Genomic DNA, 25,027 nt, shown 5'->3' with positions numbered 1-25,027 from the left:
GAGTCTGCATCTTTGCATTAATAGAGAGTTAGGATACAAACTATGGCTCTTTGAAAAGCTTGAAACATTGTCTGTAGTTCTGGGCTGAATTAATTCAATAAGAAAGAAAGGGGCGCCTGTTCCTGTTTTGACCAGTTAGCTTGCTTGTGTGCTGCTCTTGTTTGTTTTCTTGAGTTTTTGTTTTTCTTTTGATCTCTGTTCCTAAATCTGCTTTATTAATTGAGTGTTAGCCTTAAAGTTCATATATCTAGGCTTGTTCTAAAGGATCTTGGGTGCCAAATTGATCTGAATTAGGGATTAATTGGTTCAACATAAGTAAATGAAATAAATTTTTCTTTTGTTTATTCTATAGTTAGAATCTCCTGATGTCAAAAATTGGTTCTCAAGCAATGTAAATGAGTCTCCTATTTTGGGTACAAGTGATCAATTTGAAAAGAGACACTTAATTTGGAAAGGGAGCCAGAAAAAGTCTGTTGTTGAAGACAGCAACGGAGAGGCAGAAGAGAAATTGATCATAATTAGACAAGTTAGAAGTGGAGATGAAAAAGACTGAACAGGACAAAGTGCATTACAGTTTCACAACACAAAATTAAAAAATTCTAAAAATAACGAATAAGGGTCCTACTCTAGCTAGTCATTAGCCGGGAACGGAACGTCCAAGACGTCAGACTTTTCTGTTTTATGGTGTAGCTGATCAAAATTGAAAAGGAGCTAGGCTTATGCTGCTGGTTCACTTCATAATGTTTGTCAAGAACACAAGTCCTTCATTTTTCAATTAATGCGTTTAAAATGAACAAAATATTACCCAACGAAGTCAGAATTAGTGGTCTTGCAGTGGTCGTTACGCACGCACCTCAATAGCGATAGCCCCTAGTCCTCTTAAATCATATTTGTCTCTGAGTAACCATTTTTTTACGGGTCATCAGAAAATAAAATATAATTTAACGATTTCGGAGTACCTCATAAAAGATATTTTTGTATAAAGAGATAAGAGTAGGTAACAAGAAATATTATTAAATATTATATCGTTTCAAATCTCTTAGTTTAAAACATGGCATATAAAATCTCATAATCCTATTTTGGAAGTAGGTACTATAAAAAAATATTAAACTAATAACCTCTATAAATTAATGATATGGAATCATATAAAATCTAATAATCAGAAGAGGTATTAGTTAATTAATAAATAAATAATTTGTTGATCCACATAGTGCATTTCCAATTCAATGAACATACATTTAATCAACTAAAAGTTCATTGTATTTTACCAATCTAACCAATTAATTTAAATTAATTAAAAAATAAATTCAAATTTATTTCAATCTAAGAATTCAACCCACGAACTTTTAGATGCTATAAGAAAAATTAAAACTATATTTTAAATTTCAAGAAAAAAAAACATTAGAGTTATATTTTATTTAAGTAAAATATCATAACAATTTATTTGTTAGTTCAGTGAATTTTTAATTTATAACATGAATATAGTTTTTCAAGGATTTTTCAAGAAAGTATTATCTTATTAATTTATTAAAATTATTAATTTAGCTTATTTGTCAAGTCCGGAATGTAAAAAATTTTATATAACAATATTAATTTATAGAGATTTTACTATAATATTTTAAATATGTTTGAGCCTATAAATAAATTGTGAAATAAGCTCAAGAGGCCATATAATGAGTGAGAGAGTGAGAGATGGCGAGCCTTCGCAATGGAAGCACCAAGTCTTTATTCAAGTTGCGGGAGATCAAGTTCACAAAGCTGTTCATTGACGGAGAATTTGTTGATTCTGTTTCAGGTTTCTCAATCATCTCACTTTCTTAATATTGTTTTTTTTTTCTTTTTTTTGTGGGTTACTTGGCTTCTTTTCATTTATATTATTAATTTTTTGGAGGTCTTTTGGATCTCAGGATTTAAGGAGTTATGGCTTAAAGCGTTTCATAAATTCTTGTGAGCCAAAACAATACAATATTAAATAGAGTCTAAATAGAAGTACTAAAAATATGTCTAACATTTAATAATAAACTGAAATAAGAACTTAGTAAAATTTCGTAGTTGAAATTAATAAGAGCTTGTAACTACCAATTTCGCTACCAATTTTTAGAATCCATGTACTTTATAGTTTACAAGATTATTGCAAGGACGACAGATATATTGTTATATCATCTCTTTCACATATGTACTTGCGCATTTTATTTCGCTTAATTTTTATTTATTTACTAAGTAACCACAACTAACGTTGAGGGGCAAAAAATTAATTAATTTTTCTGACAGGGAGGACGTTTGAGACAATTGACCCTAGAACAGGTGAAGTCATAGCAAGAATTGCAGAAGGAGACAAGGAGGATATTGATCTTGCTGTCAAGGCTGCCCGTCGCGCCTTTGATCATGGTCCATGGCCCCGTTTTTCTGGAGCTGTAAGTAATGAAGTTTAACGTCACTATTTAAAAATTTTCAAATTGCCGATAAAATACCAAAAGCATAACTGTTATGTGTACCTTAAAATTTTAATCAGGAGAGGAGACGGCTAATGTGGAAATTTGCGGACTTAATTGAGGAACATGTAGAGGAATTAGCAGCGTTAGATGCTCTTGATGCCGGCAAAGTATACTTGAGGGCCAAAACCGCGGAAATTCCTGGGGCTGCCGAATTCCTTCGTTTCTTTGCGGGGGCAGCCGATAAAATACACGGAGAGGTTCTGAAAATGTCAAGCGAGTTACAGGGCTACACGTTGCGTGAGCCAGTTGGCGTTGTTGGACACATCATTCCCTGGAATTTTCCTACCACCATGTTTTTCATGAAGGTTAGCCCTGCCTTAGCCGCTGGGTGCACAATGATTGTCAAGCCTGCCGAGCAAACTCCCCTCACTGCTCTTTATTATGCTCATCTTGCCAAGCTGGTAAGTGCCTTCGATTCATTCAGATACACTGATCATCAAACGCTTTATGCAATTGACATGTATAGCTGATCATGTACTTCAGGCTGGGATACCTGATGGAGTGCTCAATGTTGTACCTGGATTTGGACCGACTGCCGGTGCTGCCATTTGCTCGCATATGGACATCGACTATGTGAGATCAAAAATATGAGAAGATTTTGTACGAAAGTGCTTGAAATTCATTTGATACCAGATATTCACAATTTGGTGGTCTCTGTCTTTTCAGGTTTGCTTTACAGGGTCTACGGATGTGGGACGTCTGGTGATGCAGGCAGCAGCAGCAAGCAATTTGAAACAGGTTTCGCTAGAGTTAGGAGGCAAATCACCTCTCCTGATTTTTGATGATGCTGATTTAGATACAGCTGCTGATGTTGCTCTTTTGGGCAACCTGTATAACAAGGTAAAATGTTGTTTATCTTTCTTTCTTTTAACTCATATAATTAATTAATTCAAATCTACTATCGACCAATATGTTCTAACATTTTTCTTTTCTAAATCTTAATTTTTAGGGAGAAATTTGTGTGGCAAGTTCTCGTGTTTTTGTTCAGGAAGGAATCTACGATAAATTTGAGAAGAAGTTGCTTGAAAAGGCAAAAGCTTGGCTAGTTGGTGATCCTTTTGATCCCACTGTTCGTCAAGGACCACAGGTACTATTAATCTGTTAAAGCTTAAGACTAAAATCAGCTAAGTCGTAGCAAGAAAATTCTTACATTGAATTCCGTAAAACATTATTTCTGTGATTCTACGTACGTAACAGATTAGCGAGAGGCACTTCGATAGAATTCTTTCTTACATTGAGCATGGAAAAAGAGAAGGAGCAACCTTGTTAACTGGGGGTAAGCCAATTGGTGACAAGGGATATTATATTGAGCCTACAATTTTCACTAATGTCAAGGTAAACTTTTCTAACAAGTATGTGTATGAGAATCTTGATTACAATGTCATGATCAAAGTTATTTTCTTCAATTATTAATCTTGCAATTTCTACAGGAGGACATGATAATAGCAAAGGAAGAAATATTCGGACCTGTGATGGCATTGATGAAATTCAAGTGAGTGAGAGAATAGCATGTCTGTAGGGAAAAAAAAAGTGCAGAAGTGAAAAACTCTGCAACCCTCTTTAGGATTCTGATTATTTCGAGATTGAAGTAAGAAAATATTTAATCTCCTTAAAATTCTCAGTGTTCTGATCATTTTTTGGTAAGCGATTGCAGGACTGTTGAGGAGGCGATTAAGAGTGCAAACAATACCCAGTATGGCCTCGCAGCAGGTATTGTAACCAAGGACTTGAACGTGGCTAACACGGTCTCCAGATCAATACGAGCAGGCATTATATGGATCAATTGTTATTTTGGTTTTTCTATGGATTGCCCTTACGGAGGATACAAGATGAGTGGATTTGGTAGGGAATATGGATTGGAGTCTCTATACAAGTATCTCCAAATCAAGTCCGTTGTTACTCCCATTTACAATTCTCCTTGGCTCTGAACTTGCACATGCTTTTTTTTTTTAAAAAAAAAAAGTAGTTGGCTGACCAAGGGTCATTTGGTGTTGTGGTTTTTAAACTAATAGAAGTAAAGATTGATTGTGTTTGTTGTTAGGAAATTGGTGGGTGGAGCAGACACGCAGCTAAAATAAAATTGGAAGAAAAATAAAGAACAAGCACAAAAGAGGACACCGGAAATTACGTGGTTCAGCTTTTAGCCTACGTCCACGGGCAAAACAGAAGGAAATATTTTACTAGTGAAAAGGAGTTACAAATATTATAGTATTTTAGCTCACTTCCCAAAATCCCAATACACCCAAACTATTAAATCACTATAACTCTTAAAAACACTCTCTAAATAAAGAAAAGAACTGAAGAACTCGATGATTTACAAATAAAGGGAGCCAGCGTTTTTATAGCCAAAATTGGCTACTGTTCATTTAATATTTAATTATTATTATTATTTTATTAATTTTTCTTTTCTTTTCCTTCTTCGGCCCGGCATCTCTTTTTTTCTTCTCTCTTTCTTCTTTTTCCTTATTTCTTTGGGCGGCGCCAAATTTTTCTTCTTTTGTTTTCTTTGATTCAAAGAATGCAGCAACAGCCGCATTCAAAGCAGGGAATAGTGGTGGGCACCACCTTCTAGAAAAGGTGGTGCTATTTTCCACATTCTCCCACTTGGAGATTAGATTGAGAAGCAATCAATCTCCACACCATCCTTTCTGCTTCGCCATTGTCATGTTGCCTACGTTTCTGCTAGGCCACAAGAGGATATACTCCAGATAAACTTGTCAGCATTTATTGGCTTGGTCAAAACATCTACTAGGTTCTCCTTGGTATGGATTTTTTGCAAATCCACACTTCCGTCTTCCACTACTTCTCGAATGAAGTGATACTGCACCCCTATGTGCTTTGTCCTGGAATGAAAGGTTGGATTCCTTGCAATGTGCAAGACACTCTGACTGTCACAAAACACAGGAATTTTATGTTGTTTGTGCCCGAGCTCCTCCAATAATCTTTGTATCCAAATAGCTTCCTTGCAAGCTTGTGTAGCTGCCATGTATTCTGCTTCTGTTGTAGATAATGCCACAATGGTCTGCAGTTTCGAAATCCAGCTTACAGCTGCTCCCGCAAGTGTAAACACATAACCAGTAGTGGATTTTCTTTTATCAAGATCTCCTGCAAAATCTGAATCCACATAACCCCTTACAGTAAACTCTAATCCTCCATAACATAATGCAACATCTGAGGTTCCTCTGATGTATCTTAGAATCCTCTTCACAGCTATCCAATGCTCTCCACCAGGATTCGCCATGTATCGACTGACTGCTCCCACTGCTTGTGCAATGTCTGGTCTAGTACATATCATAGCGAACATCAAACTTCCCACTGCTGATGCATACGGTACTCGAGGCATCTCCTTCCTCTCTGCTTCATTGCTACGACACATACTTGAGGATAATTTGAAATTAACAAAAAGCGGGGTAGAAATTGACTTACAATCTTGCATGTTGAAGCGTCGCAAGATTTTCTTCAAGTAATTCTTCTGCGAAAGCCAAATCTTCCTGTTATTTCTGTCTCGGTGAATTTGCATCCCTAAAATCTTGTTTGCTGGTCCCAAGTCCTTCATTTCAAACTCCCTAGCCAACTGTGCCTTCAATTCTTGGATTCGATCTTTGTTGGGACCTGCTACCAACATGTCATCCACATACAACAGCAAAATAATGAAATCATTATCTTCAAACCTCTTGTAATATGCACAATGCTCTGAACTGAGTCTGTTGTATCCAAGGCTCATAATGAAGGAATCAAATCTCTTATACCAACACTTCGGCGCCTGTTTGAGACGGTATAGAGATTTGTTTAACCTGCAAACCAAGTTCTCTTTTCCTGTTTCTGCAAAACCTTCTGGTTGGAGCATATATATTTCTTCTTCAAGTTCTCCATGAAGAAATGCAGTTTTCACATCTAAATGCTCTAGATGTAGGTCAAATGTAGCACATATTGCCAAGACTATTCTAACTGTTGTGAGTCGAACCACCGGTGAAAATATCTCGTTGAAGTCAATACCTTCTTTCTGAGCATATTCTTTCACCACCAGTCTCGTACGATACCGCTCCACTTGGTCATTGCCATCACGCTTGATCTTGTAGACCCATTTGTTTCGAATGGCTTTTCTTCCACGTGGTAGTGGTACAAGTTCTCATGTCTTGTTCTTGTGTAGAGCTTCAATTTCTTCCTGCATTGCTGTCATCCACAAAGCAACATCTGAGCTGTTTAAAGCTTCATGAAAAGTTGAAGGCTCTCCATCCTCTATTAGAAGACAGTATGCAACGTTGATCTCTGTGACATACTCTGAGTGCCACATTGGTGGTCGTCTTTCACGAGTTGACCGACGAACTTCTGGAGCCTCGGACTCAACTAGTTCTTGTTCTTCGTGCTCTGGTGCTGCTTCAGAAGAATCTGAATCTTCTAGATTATTTTTCACATATACCGGTATAGTCTCTGACTTTTCTTTTACACTGCTATCATCCTCATTTCTCCTTTGCTGTTGATTTTCTATAAAGACAACATCTCTGCTGATGACGATCTTGTGGGCAGTGGGGTCCCACAGACGATACTCCTTTACTCCATCAGCATACCCCAAGAAGATACATCTTCTAGATTTTGGATCCAGCTTTGTTCTTTCTTGGGCATTATACATCACGTATACAGGACATCCAAATGCATGTAGGTAGGAATAATCAGCTGGCTTTCTAGTCCACATCTCCATCGTCGTCTTCAACCCAATAGCTGTAGATGGTGACCGATTTACTATATAACAGGCAGTTTTGGCTGATTCTGCCCAGAATGAATTGGGTAGACCAGCAGTCCTCAACATAGCTCTTATTCTTTCTGTAAGAGTTCTGTTCATCCGCTCCGCCACTCCATTTTGTTGAGGAGTGTATGCCACCGTGAACTGCCTCTGAATACCTTCTTGCTTACAGAAAGCAAGAAACTCTCCGTCTGTATATTCTCCACTATTATCCGTCCTCAAGCACTTAATCTTTTTACCAGATTCAAGTTCCACCCGCGCTTTGTATTCTTTAAACACTAGAAATACATCTGACTTTTTCTTAATTGGATACACCCAACATCTTCTGGAATAATCATCAATGAAAGTCACCATGTACTTTACACCTCCCATGGATATATCCGGTGATTCCCAAACATCAGAATGAATCAAGTCTAGAATGCATTTACTTCTAGCAATAAATCTACTGAATTTTAATCTATGCTGCTTACTTGTAACACAATGCTCGCAAAATGGTAAACTTACCGAATTGAGCCCTGGAAGTAATTTTTGCTCAGAAAGAATCTTCAAACTTTGTTCTGACATGTGGCCAAGTTTGAGATGCCACATCATCGTTGACTCTTCTCCATTTGATGCGACACACTCATCAGCCTCCTGTAGTGTTTCTCTTTTAAGCATGAATAGATTAGCACCGATCTTTTCTGCCTTCATCAATACAAGCTCTCCTTTAACGATCTTCATAATTTCATTCTCTACATGAGTTTTGCACCCATGATTGTCTATTTGTCCCAAAGACAATAGATTTTTCTTCAGGCCATTAACATGTCGTACCTCCCCAATTGTGCGAATTATACCATCAAACATTTTTATTTTAATAGTACCAATACCAGCGATCTCCAAAGCATGATCATCTCCCATATATACAGATCCTCCTGAGATAGGTTCATATGTGTGGAACCATTCTCTCCGAGAGGTCATGTGCCAGGTAGCTCCTAAGTCTATAAGCCAGACATCAGACAGTCATTTTCTGCCTTCTAAAACAGTTGTTGCCTCGCTGTAAAGTATTTCGCCATCATCCGAGGTACTTGCTACACAACCCTCAGCATTTGATGACTCAGGTTCTTTACCCACTCTTCTCTTCTGGTTACTCCAGCACTCCTTTTTGACGTGCCCTTTCTTACCACAGTTGTAGCATTTAACATTCTTCTTACTTCTGAATTTTGATCTACCATGATTTTGACTCCCACTGGGGCCACGTTCCGTTGATCTCCCTTTCATCACCGATAGCGCCTCCACTTGCTGCGAACTTGCTTGTCTGTTTTCCTTATTTTTCCGCCTGCTCTCCTCATTTAATATGGAGGCTGCAACATCGTCGAAAACTAGACTGTCCGCTGGATTGTTGTTTGTCAGGTTGATGATGAGTTGATCATATGAATCTGGTAGACTTTGAAGTAGAAGCTCTGCACATTCATTTTCCTCTATATTATGACCCAACGTTGTGAGTTGTGAAAATAGAGTCTTCAAGGTGTTGATGTGGTCGGCCACCATTGTAGATTCCGTCATTCGAAGAGTATAAAGTTTCCTTTTCAAGAAGATTTTATTGTGTAGTGATTTGGCCTTATACAATTTTGTAAGAGTATCACATATTTCCTTCCCTGTATTTTTCTCTGCCACACTGGATAATACTCCATCTGCAAGTGCCAAGTGTAGATCAGAAATGGCGTTGCCATCTATCTCGTTCCACTTGTCATTAGTTATCTCAATGGGCCTTTCTCAAATTGCTGCCAAGCAATTATTTTTCCTCAATACAGCGTTCATCTTCATTTTCCACAACGAAAAATTATTTCCATTAAACTTTTCAATTTCATACTTTGCCGCCATTTTGTTGATAAATATCGCACACAAGCTAGTGTACCACCTTGAATAGTTGTGAGTATGTGTGAGAATGCACACCAGGAAAGTTCCCAGGAAAGACTGGAGGGGTCACAATGGTCCCACTTAAAACCCAGACTCCTTAAATTCTTATCGCCTTTGTGACAGAACTTTCCTCGACATGTACAAAACCACACAGTTACTTTACTCACACCACTATTCCCTGCTTTGCACCGCAAGATTCTTGGATCGCTCTCACCATTTCACGTGAATAGTACCATATACGTAAATAGTATCGTATATGTGAACAGTAGCGTATACGTGAATAGTATCGTATACGTGAACAGTGCCGTATACGTGAATAGTACCCCTTACGTGAACAGTACCCAACTCCAAAAATACAACCAATAGCTCTGATACCATTGTTAGGAAATTAGTGGGTGGAGCAGACACGCAGCTAAAATAAAATTGAAAGAAAAATAAAGAACAAGCACAAAAGAGGACACCGGAAATTACGTGGTTCGGGCAAAACAGAAGGAAATATTTTACTAGTGAAAAGGAGTTACAAGTATTGTAGTATTTTAGCTCACTTCCCAAAATCCCAATACACCCAAACTCTCAAATCACTATAACTCTTAAAAACACTCTCTAAATAAAGAAAAGAACTGAAGAACTCGATGATTTACAAATGAAGGGAGCCAGCGTTTTTATAGCCAAAATTGGCTACTGTTCATTTAATATTTAATTATTATTATTATTTTATTAATTTTTCTTTTCTTTTCCTTCTTCGGCCCGGCATCTCTTTTTTTCTTCTCTCTTTCTTCTTTTTCCTTATTTCTTTGGGCGGCGCCAAATTTTTCTTCTTTTGTTTTCTTTGATTCAAAGAATGCAGTAACAGCCGCATTCAAAGCAGGGAATAGTGGTGGGCACCACCTTCTAAAAAATGTGGTGCTATTTTCCACATTTGTCTTCTAAAATTTAGAAGATACACATGAATATATGTATCAAATCATCATGCAATAATATTAATTCCTTTATATTTAGAAGCTAAATATCAAATATCTATCATATATGTATCAAATATATGAAATAAAAATTGATTAGATGACTTTCAAGATATAAAAAGAACTTAAACTTTATTTTTAATAGATGATTGAAGTAGATGACGTATATAATTATTTAGTATTTTGATTAATCTCAGATTCAAATGGCATTAATTTTTACACGTGTTGCAATAATTTTTTCGTTTATATTTTGGCAACCCCCAAATCCAATTGCTAGTTTCGCCCTTGGGCGGTAGGTTGCTATTGGTCTATAAGCCGTTGATGATGAATAGATTTTGATCTTGAGGTGCCATATTAAATTGTTATTGGTAATTTGATGTAAATATATCGAGTTTAAAACGTGTACGAAAAGAAATACCACATTTAAATGAATGCCATTTAGTGATTTCATATTGATCTTAATGAGTATGTGAAAAAATTTATCCAAAAATAAGTTCATCTATAATAATTAGGGAACGCCTAAGTTACAATCAATGTACCTTACGTTCTTTGTCTTTTTCTTTTTGGCAAATATCATATGAGCCCTCCTAATTCTTTTTATTTTCAATTTTTACAGCTGTGGATGTATTTGTCTTCTTCCATCCCTCCTATCGATTTTTTTATTTTCTCTAAAGTTTTATTTATTTCTTTAAACATTATTAAATGATTATCAAATTCATACAAATCTATAAATTCAGAATAAACTTCTGGTCCTAAATTTATTAATCCTAGTCTTGAATTGTAGGTTTATTGCATGTAATTTAATTATATAATTAAATTAAAGAGAAATTATATAAAAAATATAAAAAATATACATGACAGACTTCAAAATTAACATGCAATAGCTTTCAGAATTACCGTTAAAATCATTCCTAAGAATTAATTCTGATTATTCTTCCATCCCTCCTATCGATTTTTTTATTTTCTCTAAAGTTTTATTTATTTCTTTAAACATTATTAAATGATTATCAAATTCATACAAATCTATAAATTCAGAATAAACTTCTGGTCCTAAATTTATTAATCCTAGTCTTGAATTGTAGGTTTATTGCATGTAATTTAATTATATAATTAAATTAAAGAGAAATTATATAAAAAATATAAAAAATTATACATGACAGACTTCAAAATTAACATGCAATAGCTTTCAGAATTACCGTTAAAATCATTCCTAAGAATTAATTCTGATTAAAGGGCATTATCAACATATACTCTGATTAATTCTGATTAATAGATACCATTTGATATTTTAATTTACCATTTTAATTCAATTAATGTAGTTTCCATAAAATTCAAGGGTGCCAATAGATATTTCACTTCTTGAATGTATGTTGCGTTACACGTAACCTAGGTTTGGCCATTTGATAATCGTATGTTATTATTTAAAAAAATAAAAAGAACATTGGAAAGAATGAAAAATAGATGTATAATTGATAAAAGAAGGCAAATACATCCATAAACATAAAGAATACAAGGACTCGTGTGAAATTCGCCAGAAGAAAAAAGACAAAAAACGTAAGTTACGCTTAACGTAACTTAGAGGCACCCTAATAATTAAAGTTATAGTCAACATACAAAATTTGTAAATCAATTGATGTGGCGCAATTATAAATTTACCATTTGAATGAAAAATGATAAGACTCATCAATAACTAATTATCACATAAATTAATGAGATATTATCACATTGTTAGTCGTATATATAAATATGTTATACATGGATTAAGATCCTCTCCTGATCTAATCTTCATATGAGCAAATTATGTTAATATGATTGGTGGTTAATAAATTAAAAGGAAATATAGTTAAATCCTAATAATCCACTAACATTAAAATACAGTGGGCACAAGATCTGTAAAATATCAGGAGTGCTCAGATCATAAAATGATCATGATCCGTTATACAGACCTTCTATAACCTTTGTAAGTCTTGCATGACTGTGATAATTAATATAAATTAATTATGGCAAGCATTAATTTTTTGTAAGCCTCTCCTAAAGAAGTAACTATATCAATTTTAGATAATAAAAAATTAGTTAAAAATAGATTATACACACACACACACACACACTCACACACAATTGCATATATTTAGGGGCAAAATTACATTGAAATAGAGTTAGCGCCTATTTGGTATTGCTTATCTAATGGCTATGAACATAAGCTCTTTTTAGGTTTTTCGTTTATTGTTTGGTTGTTTTTTTAATAGAGTTTTTAAAAAATAAATAAGTTATTATGCCTCTATTAGAAAATCTTAAATTTTATGCTTTCGAGAGTAGAGGTTGAAAAACTTTTTTAAAATATCGTTTACTTAATTGACAATTTTATTTCACTCCTTCCATGACATAACTTTAAAAACTTTACTTATTAAAGTAATTTTATAATTTTTAATAAAAAAATTTATTGACAACCAAACAATTACAATTTTTTGAGTAAAAACTCTACCAACAAAAGCTCCACCTAAATAAGTTTTGTTTGAAAAACTATATCAAACGAATCCTTAATTACCCTTCTTTTATCTTATTATGAACCAATTACATTGCAACAGTCATTTATTTTAAAAATAGAAGGACAAGATTTTTAAGTTTAACACATTAGTCCTGCAAACACAAGTTTTCTATTGCAGTTTTGGGGATATAATTTGCAATTTTATTTACAAAAATACCATTTTACTAAGTTTACAAAACTGCCATTGCTATTTTTACAAGTTTTGCTATCACAGCCCGACCCGAGCACAAGACAAAGTAAAGCTACAAATAAAAATCAATAGAAAAAAAGTATACGTTCATTCGGCTGAAAAAAAAAATTATACCAAAATGGTTAAGAATGCATGTTTGATAAAAAAACAAATAAAGACAATAACATACTTAGATGTTAAAAAAAAATCTAGAAAATCTTTAACATAACCTACTCTAAGATATGGAATTTCCCAATTTATCAAAGCCTAACAAAAAGTTATATAGACTTCTTGTAATTCAAAATAATTATCTTCAGACACAACTCATTTAATATTATAAAATATACATGTCTACTAATATTTTATACATTTACACTATTGATGTTCTAAATTAATATACAATTTTATAAATGATACAATATGTATATTTTTATCCTTTAAAAAAATCATGTCTAATATTTGAGTTTTTATGACAAGAATATAATTGAAAAAAAAAATCATATTTACATTTATCATCAATTATGTTTAGTAAATAATATACATAGTTTAACTATGTTGATAAATGTAATAATGTCATTTTAATTGTTAAACTAGTTCAATAGAGTAAATAATTTAAAATATCTTGGATTTAACATTTCGAAAGCTTAAAACTTTTGGCTGTTCTAATTTACTATAAACGACAAGGACTTTTAGTGTTAATAATCTAATATGCACATCCAGCCATTATACTACTCTTGCGTTAAAAAAAAAAATTTATATTAGAAATGGGGTCTTATTAAATTTGAAGCAGCTTATGTTAGTCTATAAGTAATTTTCTTTTTTTTTTTTGATAACATAATTATTATCAACCGAATGATAAGAAGGTCATGAAAAAATACTCCTAGTAGGTTGATGCAAGTTACATTTGATGTATCGGCTCTGCCTTAAAAATGATATCTTTTCAAATCTTTTAGTTAAATAATAGTGCAAACTCTCATAATTTAGTTTGGAAGTAGGCACTAATAGCAAATTAATAATATTTAAATGAACAACGTGCCTAGATATAAATTAAATAAATTGTGTAGTGAGCATATATACCAGACACAGCATAAAGGGGCCATAGTGAGAGACAGAAAAAGAGAGAGATGGCGGGCCTTAGCAATAATGGAAGCTCCGAGCAGTCTTTTTTCAAGATGCCGGAGATCAAGTTCACGAAGCTGTTTATTAACGGAGAATTCGTTGATGCTGTTTCAGGTTTTTATTTAATTTCTTAATCATCTCTCCTCTAACATATTGTTTGTTCAATTTTGTTTAGTTGGTTTCAATATTTCAACTTTAATCAGCTTATCAACTTGGGCTTCTGTTCATTTTTGTTTCAGGTTTTTTAACCCAGCTACAAACTAAAATATTTTTTCAATAAACATTATTTATCGAGACTACTATGAATATTTTTAGTTGAATATATGAATTTTTGTTATGACCGAATATAAACATTATTAATTTTACTAAAAGTATAAAAAAAAATATGTTAAGAATTAAAATGAATATTACTTTTTTATTAAGGCTTATATTTTTTAAAAATTAGCAGGCCTCAAAGAAATTTTCAAGGCTCAGGTTGGCTTTCGCATAGCTTCATCACTAATAGGGTTGTCAAAAATATTCGCCTGCACCTGGACCCGGACAATTCGGGCTGGGCAATCATGAGGTTGGGCCAAACCCAGACTTTACTTGATGAGGCTGGGGTCTAGTTCGAACTTAGAGCTTATGAAAAAATAAATAAATAATTATATTTATTTGGCCTATCTGTTACATATATTTAAAATTTTAATTATTTAAAATTCATATTTTCAAGCCTAATTTTATTAAAATAAAATTTAAGATCAGAAAATTATGAAATAAGTTAAAAATATACGTATATAATATTATAAAATTTAAAATCTAAATTTTTTAAGCCTCAATAAAAGAAACTCGTCTTAGTGCTGTGCTTTTTAGGCCCATCCCAAGTGTTCAAAAAATATACCTAGACCAAATTTGGGCATTGCTATATCTAGGATCGACCTAGGTTTTTGCTATCCATACCTCTAAAAATATTAATCATATAAGAGATAAACTAAAGGAGCTTATCTTAATCGAGTAATTTTCAAGCAGTTTTATTCGGCTAATCACCTGAGTTCAAATCCTGGAGAGATAGGGACAAAAAAATTAATTTTGACTTTCGCTATTCCCCTTCCTAGAAAAAAAAAAAAAAAGGCTATGGGAGTCCACGTGCCAATTGTTTAATTTCTTGGCTAGCATATTGTTATGGGCTGCTCAAATTTGACAAATCCAAAATATGCTATCTTTGCTTGTGTTTTGAAGCATCCATCTCTAGCATAGTCTTTACTTGTACAGATCCTGGAAGCCTCTAAATATTGCTAGATTATTGTAACATGTAGGCAGGATATTGTGAAAATGAGAGCTCTTTAAGCCATGAAAACTCTTGAGATCAGAAAACTCTAGAACATTGTCGATCTCGGCATGCCTCCCTGTAGGTATAAATGGGCTTGTCACTTAACATTTCAAGCAAGAGCCAACTTGTGAACAACTTCTCAAAGCTCCATTATGCACTCATCTTATGACTACAAACTCTGTTTGGCTTAATTACCCTCTCTTGCTCTTTCGCAAGCATTTTAGTTTAACTAATCGACAAGCTTAAAGTTTATTTAATAATGTGCCAGTAAAAGTTGCTTAAGTACCACATGAATGCGCTGCATAAATACTCATGTCATGAAAATATGCTGCTTCGTTTGAGTAGTTAAATACTCAATCACGATGCTTTGGATGGGCACTAGTTACTACTGGTTAGGAAGTTAGAACAAATGGTTGTATTTAATTAGAGGTTCATGCATTCAGGACTTTGATTCAAACTCAATTGTAAATAAAATCAATAGCTTCGAAGTTTATGAAGATTTATTTTTCTCACTTCAGTACGATCTCACACCTGCGTCTCAATCAATCAGGCTAATAGAACGGGGACAAGCTCTAAATTATTTAACACATTATTGGCATGAAGCCAAGCAGCCGACGGGCCGAGTCCAGAAAGCGTTTGATGTGTTTTGAAAAGAGCACAGCTATTTAGATTTTTAAAAAAAAACAAAAACAAAAATTTTGATAAAAATAACTACACAATTAAGTCAAATTTACTCAATTCAATATTATAATCCCGACTGGGTGTATCCACTATTTTTAACTTTTTGTCAATTTTTAGTTCACTTAACATTTTCATTTTGAAGTACACAAATAATACCTTTCTGGCTTCTAAATTTTGGTAGTATCGAAGTAATATTTTTTGGGCATGTCAATAATATTTTTTGAGTAAGCCTTTTGACACCCTTCAAAATCCTCATAAAATATTTTTCAAATTAAAATTATTTAAATAACCTAATACAAATTAATTCATTTCTTATTTTGAATGAAAATCCAATTAAGCACTTAGATAAATTATTATTTTAATAAATTTTTACACACATCCCATTTTATTGTTTATATATATAATCTTAATTGAAATTTTCTTTTGAGAAAGTTATAAAAGTTTAGAGTTATGAAAATAGAAATTATATGGTAAGAAGAAAAAAATTTAGGATAAATTTAATATTTTAGGATTTATATGTAATTTGAAAAAATATTTTTTTAGGGTAGAATTTCATAGGAAGACCGTTAATTTTAATATATGGATTGGTACTTATTACTTAAACTGAGGGTATTTTAGGAAATAAATTGAAAAGAGATTTTTTAAGTATTTTTAGAGTAGTGTTAAGAGCCGTAAATGCTATGTTTAACCTTTTTAAAAAAATAAGAGAATCTCCTTATCTATTTCGTCAAACATGGGAAAAGAAGTTGTATTTTTTCACAAAACAATATTACTCTCCAGCGGTACTATGTTACATTACTTATGCATCATATGCATCATCATCGTTCAGATGCATGCTTGCACATTTTTTTGGGCTTAATTTAATCATTTCCGAAGTATATATAAAAATACTCTAGAGGGAGAAACAATCAATTAATTTCTCTAATAGGGAAAACATTCGAGACAATTGATCCAAGAACCGGAGAAGCAATAGCGAGAATCGCAGAGGGAGACAAAGAGGACATTGATAATGCTGTCAAGGCTGCCCGTCACGCCTTTGATCATGGTCCATGGCCACGTTTTTCTGGAGCTGTAAGTAATTAAATTCAACTTCATTATTCCGAAGCTTCATGAAATTGCTTTTAAGAGTACCAAAAGCATAATATTAATCTACTACGTGTTACTTAAAATTGTGATCAGCAAAGGAGAAGGATAATGTTGAAATTTGCGGACATAATTGAGGAACATTTAGAAGAATTAGCCGTACTGGAAGCTCTTGATGCTGGCAAATTGCACAGCTGGGCCAAAGCCGTGGACGTTCCTGCAGTGGCCGAAAACGTTCGCTACTTCGCGGGTGCTGCAGATAAAATACACGGAGAGGTGCTGAAAATGTCACGTGAGTTGCAAGCCTACACATTGCGTGAGCCCATTGGCGTTGTTGGACACATAGTTCCCTGGAATTTTCCTACATTCATATTTTTCATGAAGGTTAGCCCAACCTTGGCCGCTGGCTGCACAATGGTTGTCAAGCCTGCTGAGCAAACTCCCCTTACTGCTCTTTATTGTGCTCATCTTGCAAAACTGGTAGGCCTCTGCGTTTATTTTTTTCTTAGATTCTGATGCATTGGTTATAGAACTCGTTATGCAATTGACATGGCACATATGTCACAGGCTGGTATACCTGATGGAGTGCTTAATGTTGTACCTGGATTTGGACCGACTGCCGGTGCTGCCATTGCCTCACATATGGACATTGACAAAGTAAGACCCCAATAAAAGAAAATTGTAGCAAAGTGCTTTCTTCAGTATGAATCTGGATTTTCAATTCGGTGGTCTTAGTTTTTTTCCAGGTCAGTTTTACGGGGTCAACGGATGTTGGACGTCTGGTGATACAGGCTGCATCAACAAGCAATCTGAAGCCAGTTTCACTAGAATTAGGAGGCAAATCACCTCTCTTGATTTTCGATGATGCTGATGTAAATACAGCTGCAGACACAGCTCTTCTTGGCAACCTGTTTAACAAGGTCAAAAATATCTCTTTTTTTTGTTAAATCAGTTATTATGATTAACTAGTTGGATATGTAATCAAGTATGTTCAAACATTTTTTATGTTAATTTTTAGTGAGAAATTTGTGTGGCAAGTTCCCGTGTTTATTGTCAAATAAAGTGGCCATCTAGATGGTCTAAAGCAGCCATCTAGACGGTCAGCATCAATGTTGTTCAAAGAAGAAGAATTTTGCAGCAAATTGGAAAAGAAAAGGAGCACACGGGTTTGACATTTGAAAGAAGAAAAAAAAGAAGATAAAAATAATATAGAATTGATGCATAGTGCCAAAGCTTTCTTTATAAATAGAAACGAAGAGAATGAGCAAAGGCATTCCATTCAGAGAGCAATTTAGGGAGTTGAGAGAGAGTTTAAGAGCTTGCATTTATAAGCTCTTGTTATAGTGATTGAGAGAGTTTGGATGTATTGGGATTTTTTGGGAAGTGAGCTAAAATAGTACAATACTTGTAACTCCTTTTCACTAGTAAAATATTTCCTTCTGTCTTCGCCCGTGGATGTAGGCTAAAAGCCGAACCACGTAATTTCTGGTGTCCTCTTTTGTGCTTGTTCTTTATTTTCTTACAATTTCAACTTAGCTGCGCGTTTGCTTCACCCACCAATTTTCTAACAGTGGTATCAGAGCTATTGGTTGTATTTTTTGGAGTCGGGAACTGTTCACGAAAGGGGTACTATTCATGTATACGGCACTATTCACGTATACAGCATTATTCACGTATACGATACTATTCACGTATACGGTACTATTCACGTGAAACGGTGGAAGCGATCTAAGAATTTAGCGGTGCAAAGCAGGGAATAGTGGTGTGAGTAGAGCAACTGTGTGGTTTTATACATGTTTAGGAAAGTTCTGTCACAAAGGCGATAAGAGTTTAAGGAGTCTGGGTTTTAAGTGGGACCATTGTGACCCCTCCAGTCTTTTCTGGGAACTTTTCTGGTGTGCATTCTCACACATACTCACAACTATTCAAGGTGGTATACTAGCTTGTGTGCAGTATTTATCAACAAAATGGCGGCAAAGTATGAAATTGAGAAATTTAACGGAAATAATTTTTCGTTGTGGAAAATGAAGATGAAAGCTGTATTGAGGAAAAATAATTGCTTGGCAGCAATTGGAGAAAGGCTCATGGAGATAACTGATGACAAGTGGAACGAGATAGATGGCAATGTCATTTCTGATCTACACTTGGCACTTGCAGACAGAGTATTATCCAGTGTGGCAGAGAAAAATACAGCGAAGGAAATTTGGGATACTCTTACAAAATTGTACAAGGCCAAGTCACTACACAACAAAATCTTATTGAAGAGAAAACTCTATACTCTTCGAATGACGGAATCTATAATGGTGACCGACCACATCAACACCTTGAAGACTCTATTTTCACAACTCACAACGTTGGGTCATAATATAGAGGAAAATGAACGTGCAGAGCTTCTACTTCAAAGTCTACCAGATTCATATGATCAACTCATCATCAACCTAACGAACAACAATCCAGCGAAAAGTCTAGTTTTCGACAATGTTTCAGCCTCCGTATTAAATGAGGAGAGCAGGCGGAAAAATAAGGAAAACAGACAAGTAAGTTCGCAGCAAGCGGAGGCGCTATCGGTGACGAGAGAGAGATCAACGGAACGTGGCCCCAGCGGGAGTCAAAATCATGGTAGATCAAAATCCAGAAGTAAGAAGAATGTTAAATGCTACAATTGTGGCAAGAAAGGGCACGTCAAGAAAGAGTGTTGGAGTAACCAGAAGAGAAGAGAGGGCAAAGAACCTGCGTCATCAAATGCTCAGAGGTGTGTAGCAAGTACCTCAAATGATGGCGAAATTCTCTACAGCGAAGCAACAACTGTTTCAGAAGGTAGAAAACAACTTTCTGATGTCTGGCTTATAGACTCAGGAGCTACCTGGCATATGACCTCTAGGAGAGAATGGTTCCACACATATGAACATATCTCGGGAGGATCTGTATATATGGGTAACGATCATGCCTTGGAGATTGCTGGTATTGGTACTATCAAAATAAAAATGTTTGATGGTACAATTCGCACAATTGGGGAGGTACGACATGTCAATGGCCTGAAGAAAAATCTATTGTCTTTGGGACAAATGGATAGTCATGGGTACAAAACTAATGTGGAGAATAGAATTATGAAGATTGTTAAAGGAGCGCTTGTATTAATGAAGGCAGAAAAGATCAGTGCTAATTTATTTATGCTTAAAGGAGAAACACTACAGGAGGCTGATGCATGTGTCGCGTCAAATGGAGAAGAATCAACGATGATGTGGCATCTCAAACTTGGCCACATGTCAGAACAAGGCTTGAAGATTCTCTCTGAGCGAAAATTGCTTCCGGGGCTTAAATCGGTAAGTTTAGCATTTTGCGAGCATTGTGTTACAAGTAAGCAGCATAGATTAAAATTCAGTAGATCTATTGCTAGAAGTAAATGCATTCTAGACTTGATTCATTCTGATGTTTGGGAATCACCGGATATATCCATGGGAGGTACAAAGTACATGGTGACTTTCATTGATGACTACTCCAGAAGATGTTGGGTGTATCCAATTAAGAAAAAGTCAGATGTATTTTCAGTGTTTAAAGAATACAAAGCGCGGGTGGAACTTGAATCTGGTAAAAAGATCAAGTTCTTGAGGACGGATAATGGTGGAGAGTATATAGACGGCGAGTTTCTTACTTTCTGTAAGCAAGAAGGTATACAGAGGCAGTTCACAGTGGCATATACTCCTCAACAAAATGGAGTGGCAAAGCGGATGAACAGAACTCTTACAGAACGGATAAGAGCTATGTTGAGGACTGCTAGTCTACCTAATTCATTCTGGGCAGAAGCAGCCAAAACTGCTTGTTATATAGTAAATCGGTCGCCATCTACAGCTATTAGGTTGAAGACGGCGATGGAAATGTGGACTGGAAAGCCAGCTGATTATTCCTACCTACACATTTGGATGTCCTGTGTACGTGATGTACAATGCCCAAGAAAGAACAAAGCTGGATCCAAAATCTAGAAGATGTATCTTCTTGGGGTATGCTGATGGAGTAAAAGGGTATCGTCTGTGGGACCCCACTGCCCACAAGATCGTCATCAGCAGAGATGTTATCTTTATAAAAGATCAACTGCAAATGAAAGATGAAGATGATGGCACTGTAAAAGAAAAGTCAGAGACTGTGCCGGTATATGTAGAAAATAATCCAGAAGATTCAAATTCTTCGGAAGCAGCACCAGAGCATGAGGAACAAGAACCAGTCGAGTCCGAGGCTCCAGAAGTTCGTCGGTCAACTCGTGAGAGACGACCGCCAACATGGCACTCGGAGTATGTCACAGAGATCAACGTTGCATACTGTCTTCTAACAGAGGATGGAGAGCATTCAACTTTTCACGAAGCTTTAAACAGCTCAGATGTCACTTTGTGGATGACAGCAATGTAGGAAGAAATTGAAGCTCTACACAAGAACAAAACATGGGAACTTGTACCACTACCACGTGGAAGAAAAGCCATTGGAAACAAATGGGTCTACAAGATCAAACGTGATGGTAATGACCAAGTGGAGCGGTATCGTGCGAGATTGGTGGTGAAAGGATATGCTCAGAAAGAAGGTATTGACTTCAACGAGATATTTTCTCCGGTGGTTCGACTCACAACAGTCAGAGTAGTCTTGGCAATGTGTGCTACATTTGACTTACATCTTGAGTAGTTGGATGTGAAAACTGCATTTCTTCATGGAGAACTTGAAGAAGAAATATATATGCTCCAACCAGAAGGTTTTGCAGAAAAAGGAAAGGAGAACTTGGTTTACAGGTTGAACAAATCTCTATACGGTCTCAAACAGGCGCCGAGGTATTGGTATAAGAGATTTGATTCCTTCATCATGAGCCTTGGATACAACAGACTCAGTTCAGACCATTGTGCATATTATAAGAGGTTTGAAGATAATTATTTCATTATTTTGCTGTTGTATGTGGATGACATGTTAATAGTAGGTCCCAACAAAGATCGAATCCAAGAATTGAAGGCACAGTTAGCTAAGGAGTTTGCAATGAAGGACTTGGGACCAACAAACAAGATTCTAGGGATGCAAATTCACCGAGACAGAAATAACAGGAAGATTTGGCTTTCGCAGAAGAATTACTTGAAGAAAATCTTACGACGCTTCAACATGCAAGATTGTAAGTCAATTTCTACCCCACTTTCTGTTAATTTCAAATTATCCTCCAGTATGTGTCCTAGTAATGAAGCAGAGAGGAAGAAGATGTCTCGAGTACCGTATGCATCAGCAGTGGGAAGTTTAATGTTCGCTATGATATGTACAAGACCAGACATTGCACAAGCAATGGGAGCAGTCAGTCGATATATGGCGAATCCTGGTGGAGAGCATTGGATAGCTGTGAAGAGGATTCTGAGATACATCAGAGGAACCTCAGATGTTGCATTATGTTATGAAGGATCAGAGTTTACTGTTAGAGGCTATGTAGATTCAGATTTTGCAGGAGACCTTGATAAAAGAAAATCCACTACTGGTTATGTGTTTACACTTGCGGGAGCAGCTGTAAGCTGGGTTTCGAAACTGCAGACCGTTGTGGCTTTATCTACAACAGAAGCAGAGTACATGGCAACTACACAAGCTTGCAAGGAAGCTATTTGGATATAAAGGTTATTGGAGGAGCTCGGGCACGGACAAGAGAAAATATCTGTATTTTGTGACAGTCAGAGTGCCTTGCACATTGCAAGGAATCCAGCCTTTCATTCCAAGACAAAGAACATAGGAGTCCAGTATCACTTCGTTCATGAAGTAGTAGAAGATGGAAATGTGGATTTGCAGAAAATCCATACCAAAGAGAACCTAGCAGATGTTTTGACCAAGCCGATAAATACTGATAAGTTTGTCTGGAGTAGATCCTCTTGTGGCCTAGCAGCAACGTAGGCAACATGATTATGGCGAAGCAGAAAGGATGATGTGGAGATTGATTGATTCTCAATCTAATCTCCAAGTGGGAGAAATGTCAAATAAAGTGGCCATCAAAATGGTCTAAAGCAGCCATCTATACGGTCAGCATCAATGTTATTCAAAGAAGAAGAATTTTGCAGCAAATTGGAAAAGAAAAGGAGCACACGGGTTTGACATTTGAAAGAAGAAAAAAAAGAAGGTAAAAATAATATAGAATTGATGCATAGTGCCAAAGCTTTCTCTACAAATAGAAACGAAGAGAATGAGCAAAGGCATTCCATTCAGAGAGCAATTTAGGGAGTTGAGAGAGAGTTTAAGAGCTTGCATTTATAAGCTCTTGTTACAGTGATTGAGAGAGTTTGGATGTATTGGGGTTTTTTGGGAAGTGAGCTAAAATAGTACAATACTTGTAACTCCTTTTCACAAGTAAACTATTTCCTTCTGTCTTCGCCCGTGGATGTAGGCTAAAAGCCGAACCACGTAATTTCTGGTGTCCTCTTTTGTGCTTGTTCTTTATTTTCTTACAATTTCAACTTAGCTGCGCGTTTGCTTCACTCACCAATTTCCTAACATTTATGTTCAAGAAGGAATTTATGATGAATTTGAAAAGAAGTTGGTAGAAAAGGCAAAAGCTTGGGTGGTTGGTGATCCTTTTGATCCTGCTGTTAATCAAGGACCACAGGTATTGATTAACCCATTAATTTAAAGCTTATGACTTAAATCAGCTAGTGGTATAAAATTGCAATATAATATTTTAGATGACATGGTAGTAGAACACCATAAATGCAATGCAATGCTGCAAACATTACAATCAAATTTGTCAGACCAGAAAAAGATTTCTGTAAATATATTTTTGTGGCTATGTTAACAGATTAACAAGAAGCAGTTCGATAGAATTCTGTCTTACATTGAGAGTGGCAAAAAGGAAGGAGCCACAGTGTTAACTGGGGGCAAGACTGTAGGTCAGAAGGGATACTACATTGAGCCTACAATTTTCACAAATGTTAAGGTAAAATTTTCTGGCAAGTACACAGAAATATTGATTACATCGTCAAGATTGAACTCATATCCTCCAATTATTGTTAATCTTACAACTTGTACAGGAGGACATGTTAATAGCAAAGGATGAAATTTTCGGACCCGTGATGGTGTTGATGAAATTCAAGTGAGTATTTGTAGCTAGTCTTTTTTTTTTTTTTTAATCTTCAACTGAAGAATTGACATTGCTTTCTTATCAATAATTGGACTATGATTAACCCTACTTTTAATAAAATTTTACATAATACACATGCCTTCAATTTCTCAATATTCTGATCAGTTCTTGCAAAGCAATTGCAGGACTGTTTAGGAGGCGATTAAGAGCGCCAACAATAGAAGATATGGCCTAGCGGCAGGCATTATAACTAATGACTTGAACACAGCCAACACCGTATCTAGATCAATAAGAGCAGGCATCATATGGGCCAATTGTTATTTGGCTTTTGATAACGACTGCCCTTATGGAGGATACAAGATGAGTGGATTCGGTAGAGACTGTGGACTGGATTCTCTTCATAAGTACCTCCACGTCAAGTCCGTTGTTACTCCCATTCACAATTCCCCTTGGCTCTGAATTACTGGGCTTCCAAACTGTAGTGCTTAGGAGTGGTTAATTACTTCAATCAACTCTAAACACTTCCCAAGATCATAATTAAACAAACAAGATGCACCAAGAATCAATCCAGCAGAATACACACAGATTATAAGAACTGAAAAATTAAAGAAAAGAACAAGAATTAACGTGGTTCAGCTAGCTTCAGTCTAGCTTACATCCACGGGAGAAACAGAACCCATTTGTATTGATTGTTCAAAGAAGTTACAAAGAGTTTACAAGCTAACTACAGAGTCTTACAAGAAGCCGTTTTCTTTCAGTCTTCTCAACTCACAATAGCTCTCATTTTTTTCCTCCTTTCTGTTACCAGAATCAACTGTATATAACAGCTCTTTAACGAATCAGCAACCAACCCAGAAAACCACGTGACAGGCATGTGAGTTAACTGATCTTAACGAACCAAGAAAGCAACTTATCCGTTCACGTGAAACTCTCGTGTATCACTTAACCAAAACGGCCT

The 25,027-nt window shown here is 35.5% G+C and overlaps 1 protein-coding gene and 1 pseudogene across 1 annotated transcript; both read left to right on the top strand.

Moving 5' to 3' along the window:
* The first annotated feature begins 1,627 nt into the window (after positions 1 to 1,627).
* On the top strand, positions 1,628 to 4,540 carry LOC102617281 (aldehyde dehydrogenase family 2 member C4-like). Its single transcript, XM_006475643.4, has 9 exons — positions 1,628 to 1,795; positions 2,272 to 2,414; positions 2,513 to 2,896; positions 2,979 to 3,068; positions 3,162 to 3,335; positions 3,445 to 3,582; positions 3,693 to 3,830; positions 3,926 to 3,987; positions 4,150 to 4,540. The coding sequence occupies exons 1-9, from the start codon at positions 1,693 to 1,695 to the stop codon at positions 4,421 to 4,423; spliced, it is 1,506 nt and encodes a 501-aa protein (XP_006475706.1). The 5' UTR covers positions 1,628 to 1,692; the 3' UTR covers positions 4,424 to 4,540.
* Positions 4,541 to 13,929: 9,389 nt separating this feature from the next.
* On the top strand, positions 13,930 to 24,528 carry LOC102617568 (aldehyde dehydrogenase family 2 member C4-like; annotated as a pseudogene).
* Positions 24,529 to 25,027: the final 499 nt, after the last annotated feature.

The sequence above is a fragment of the Citrus sinensis genome, chromosome 1, assembly GCF_022201045.2.
Source record: "Citrus sinensis cultivar Valencia sweet orange chromosome 1, DVS_A1.0, whole genome shotgun sequence".
Taxonomy (NCBI): Eukaryota; Viridiplantae; Streptophyta; class Magnoliopsida; order Sapindales; family Rutaceae; genus Citrus; species Citrus sinensis.
This window is presented reverse-complemented; position numbering and strand designations above follow the sequence as displayed.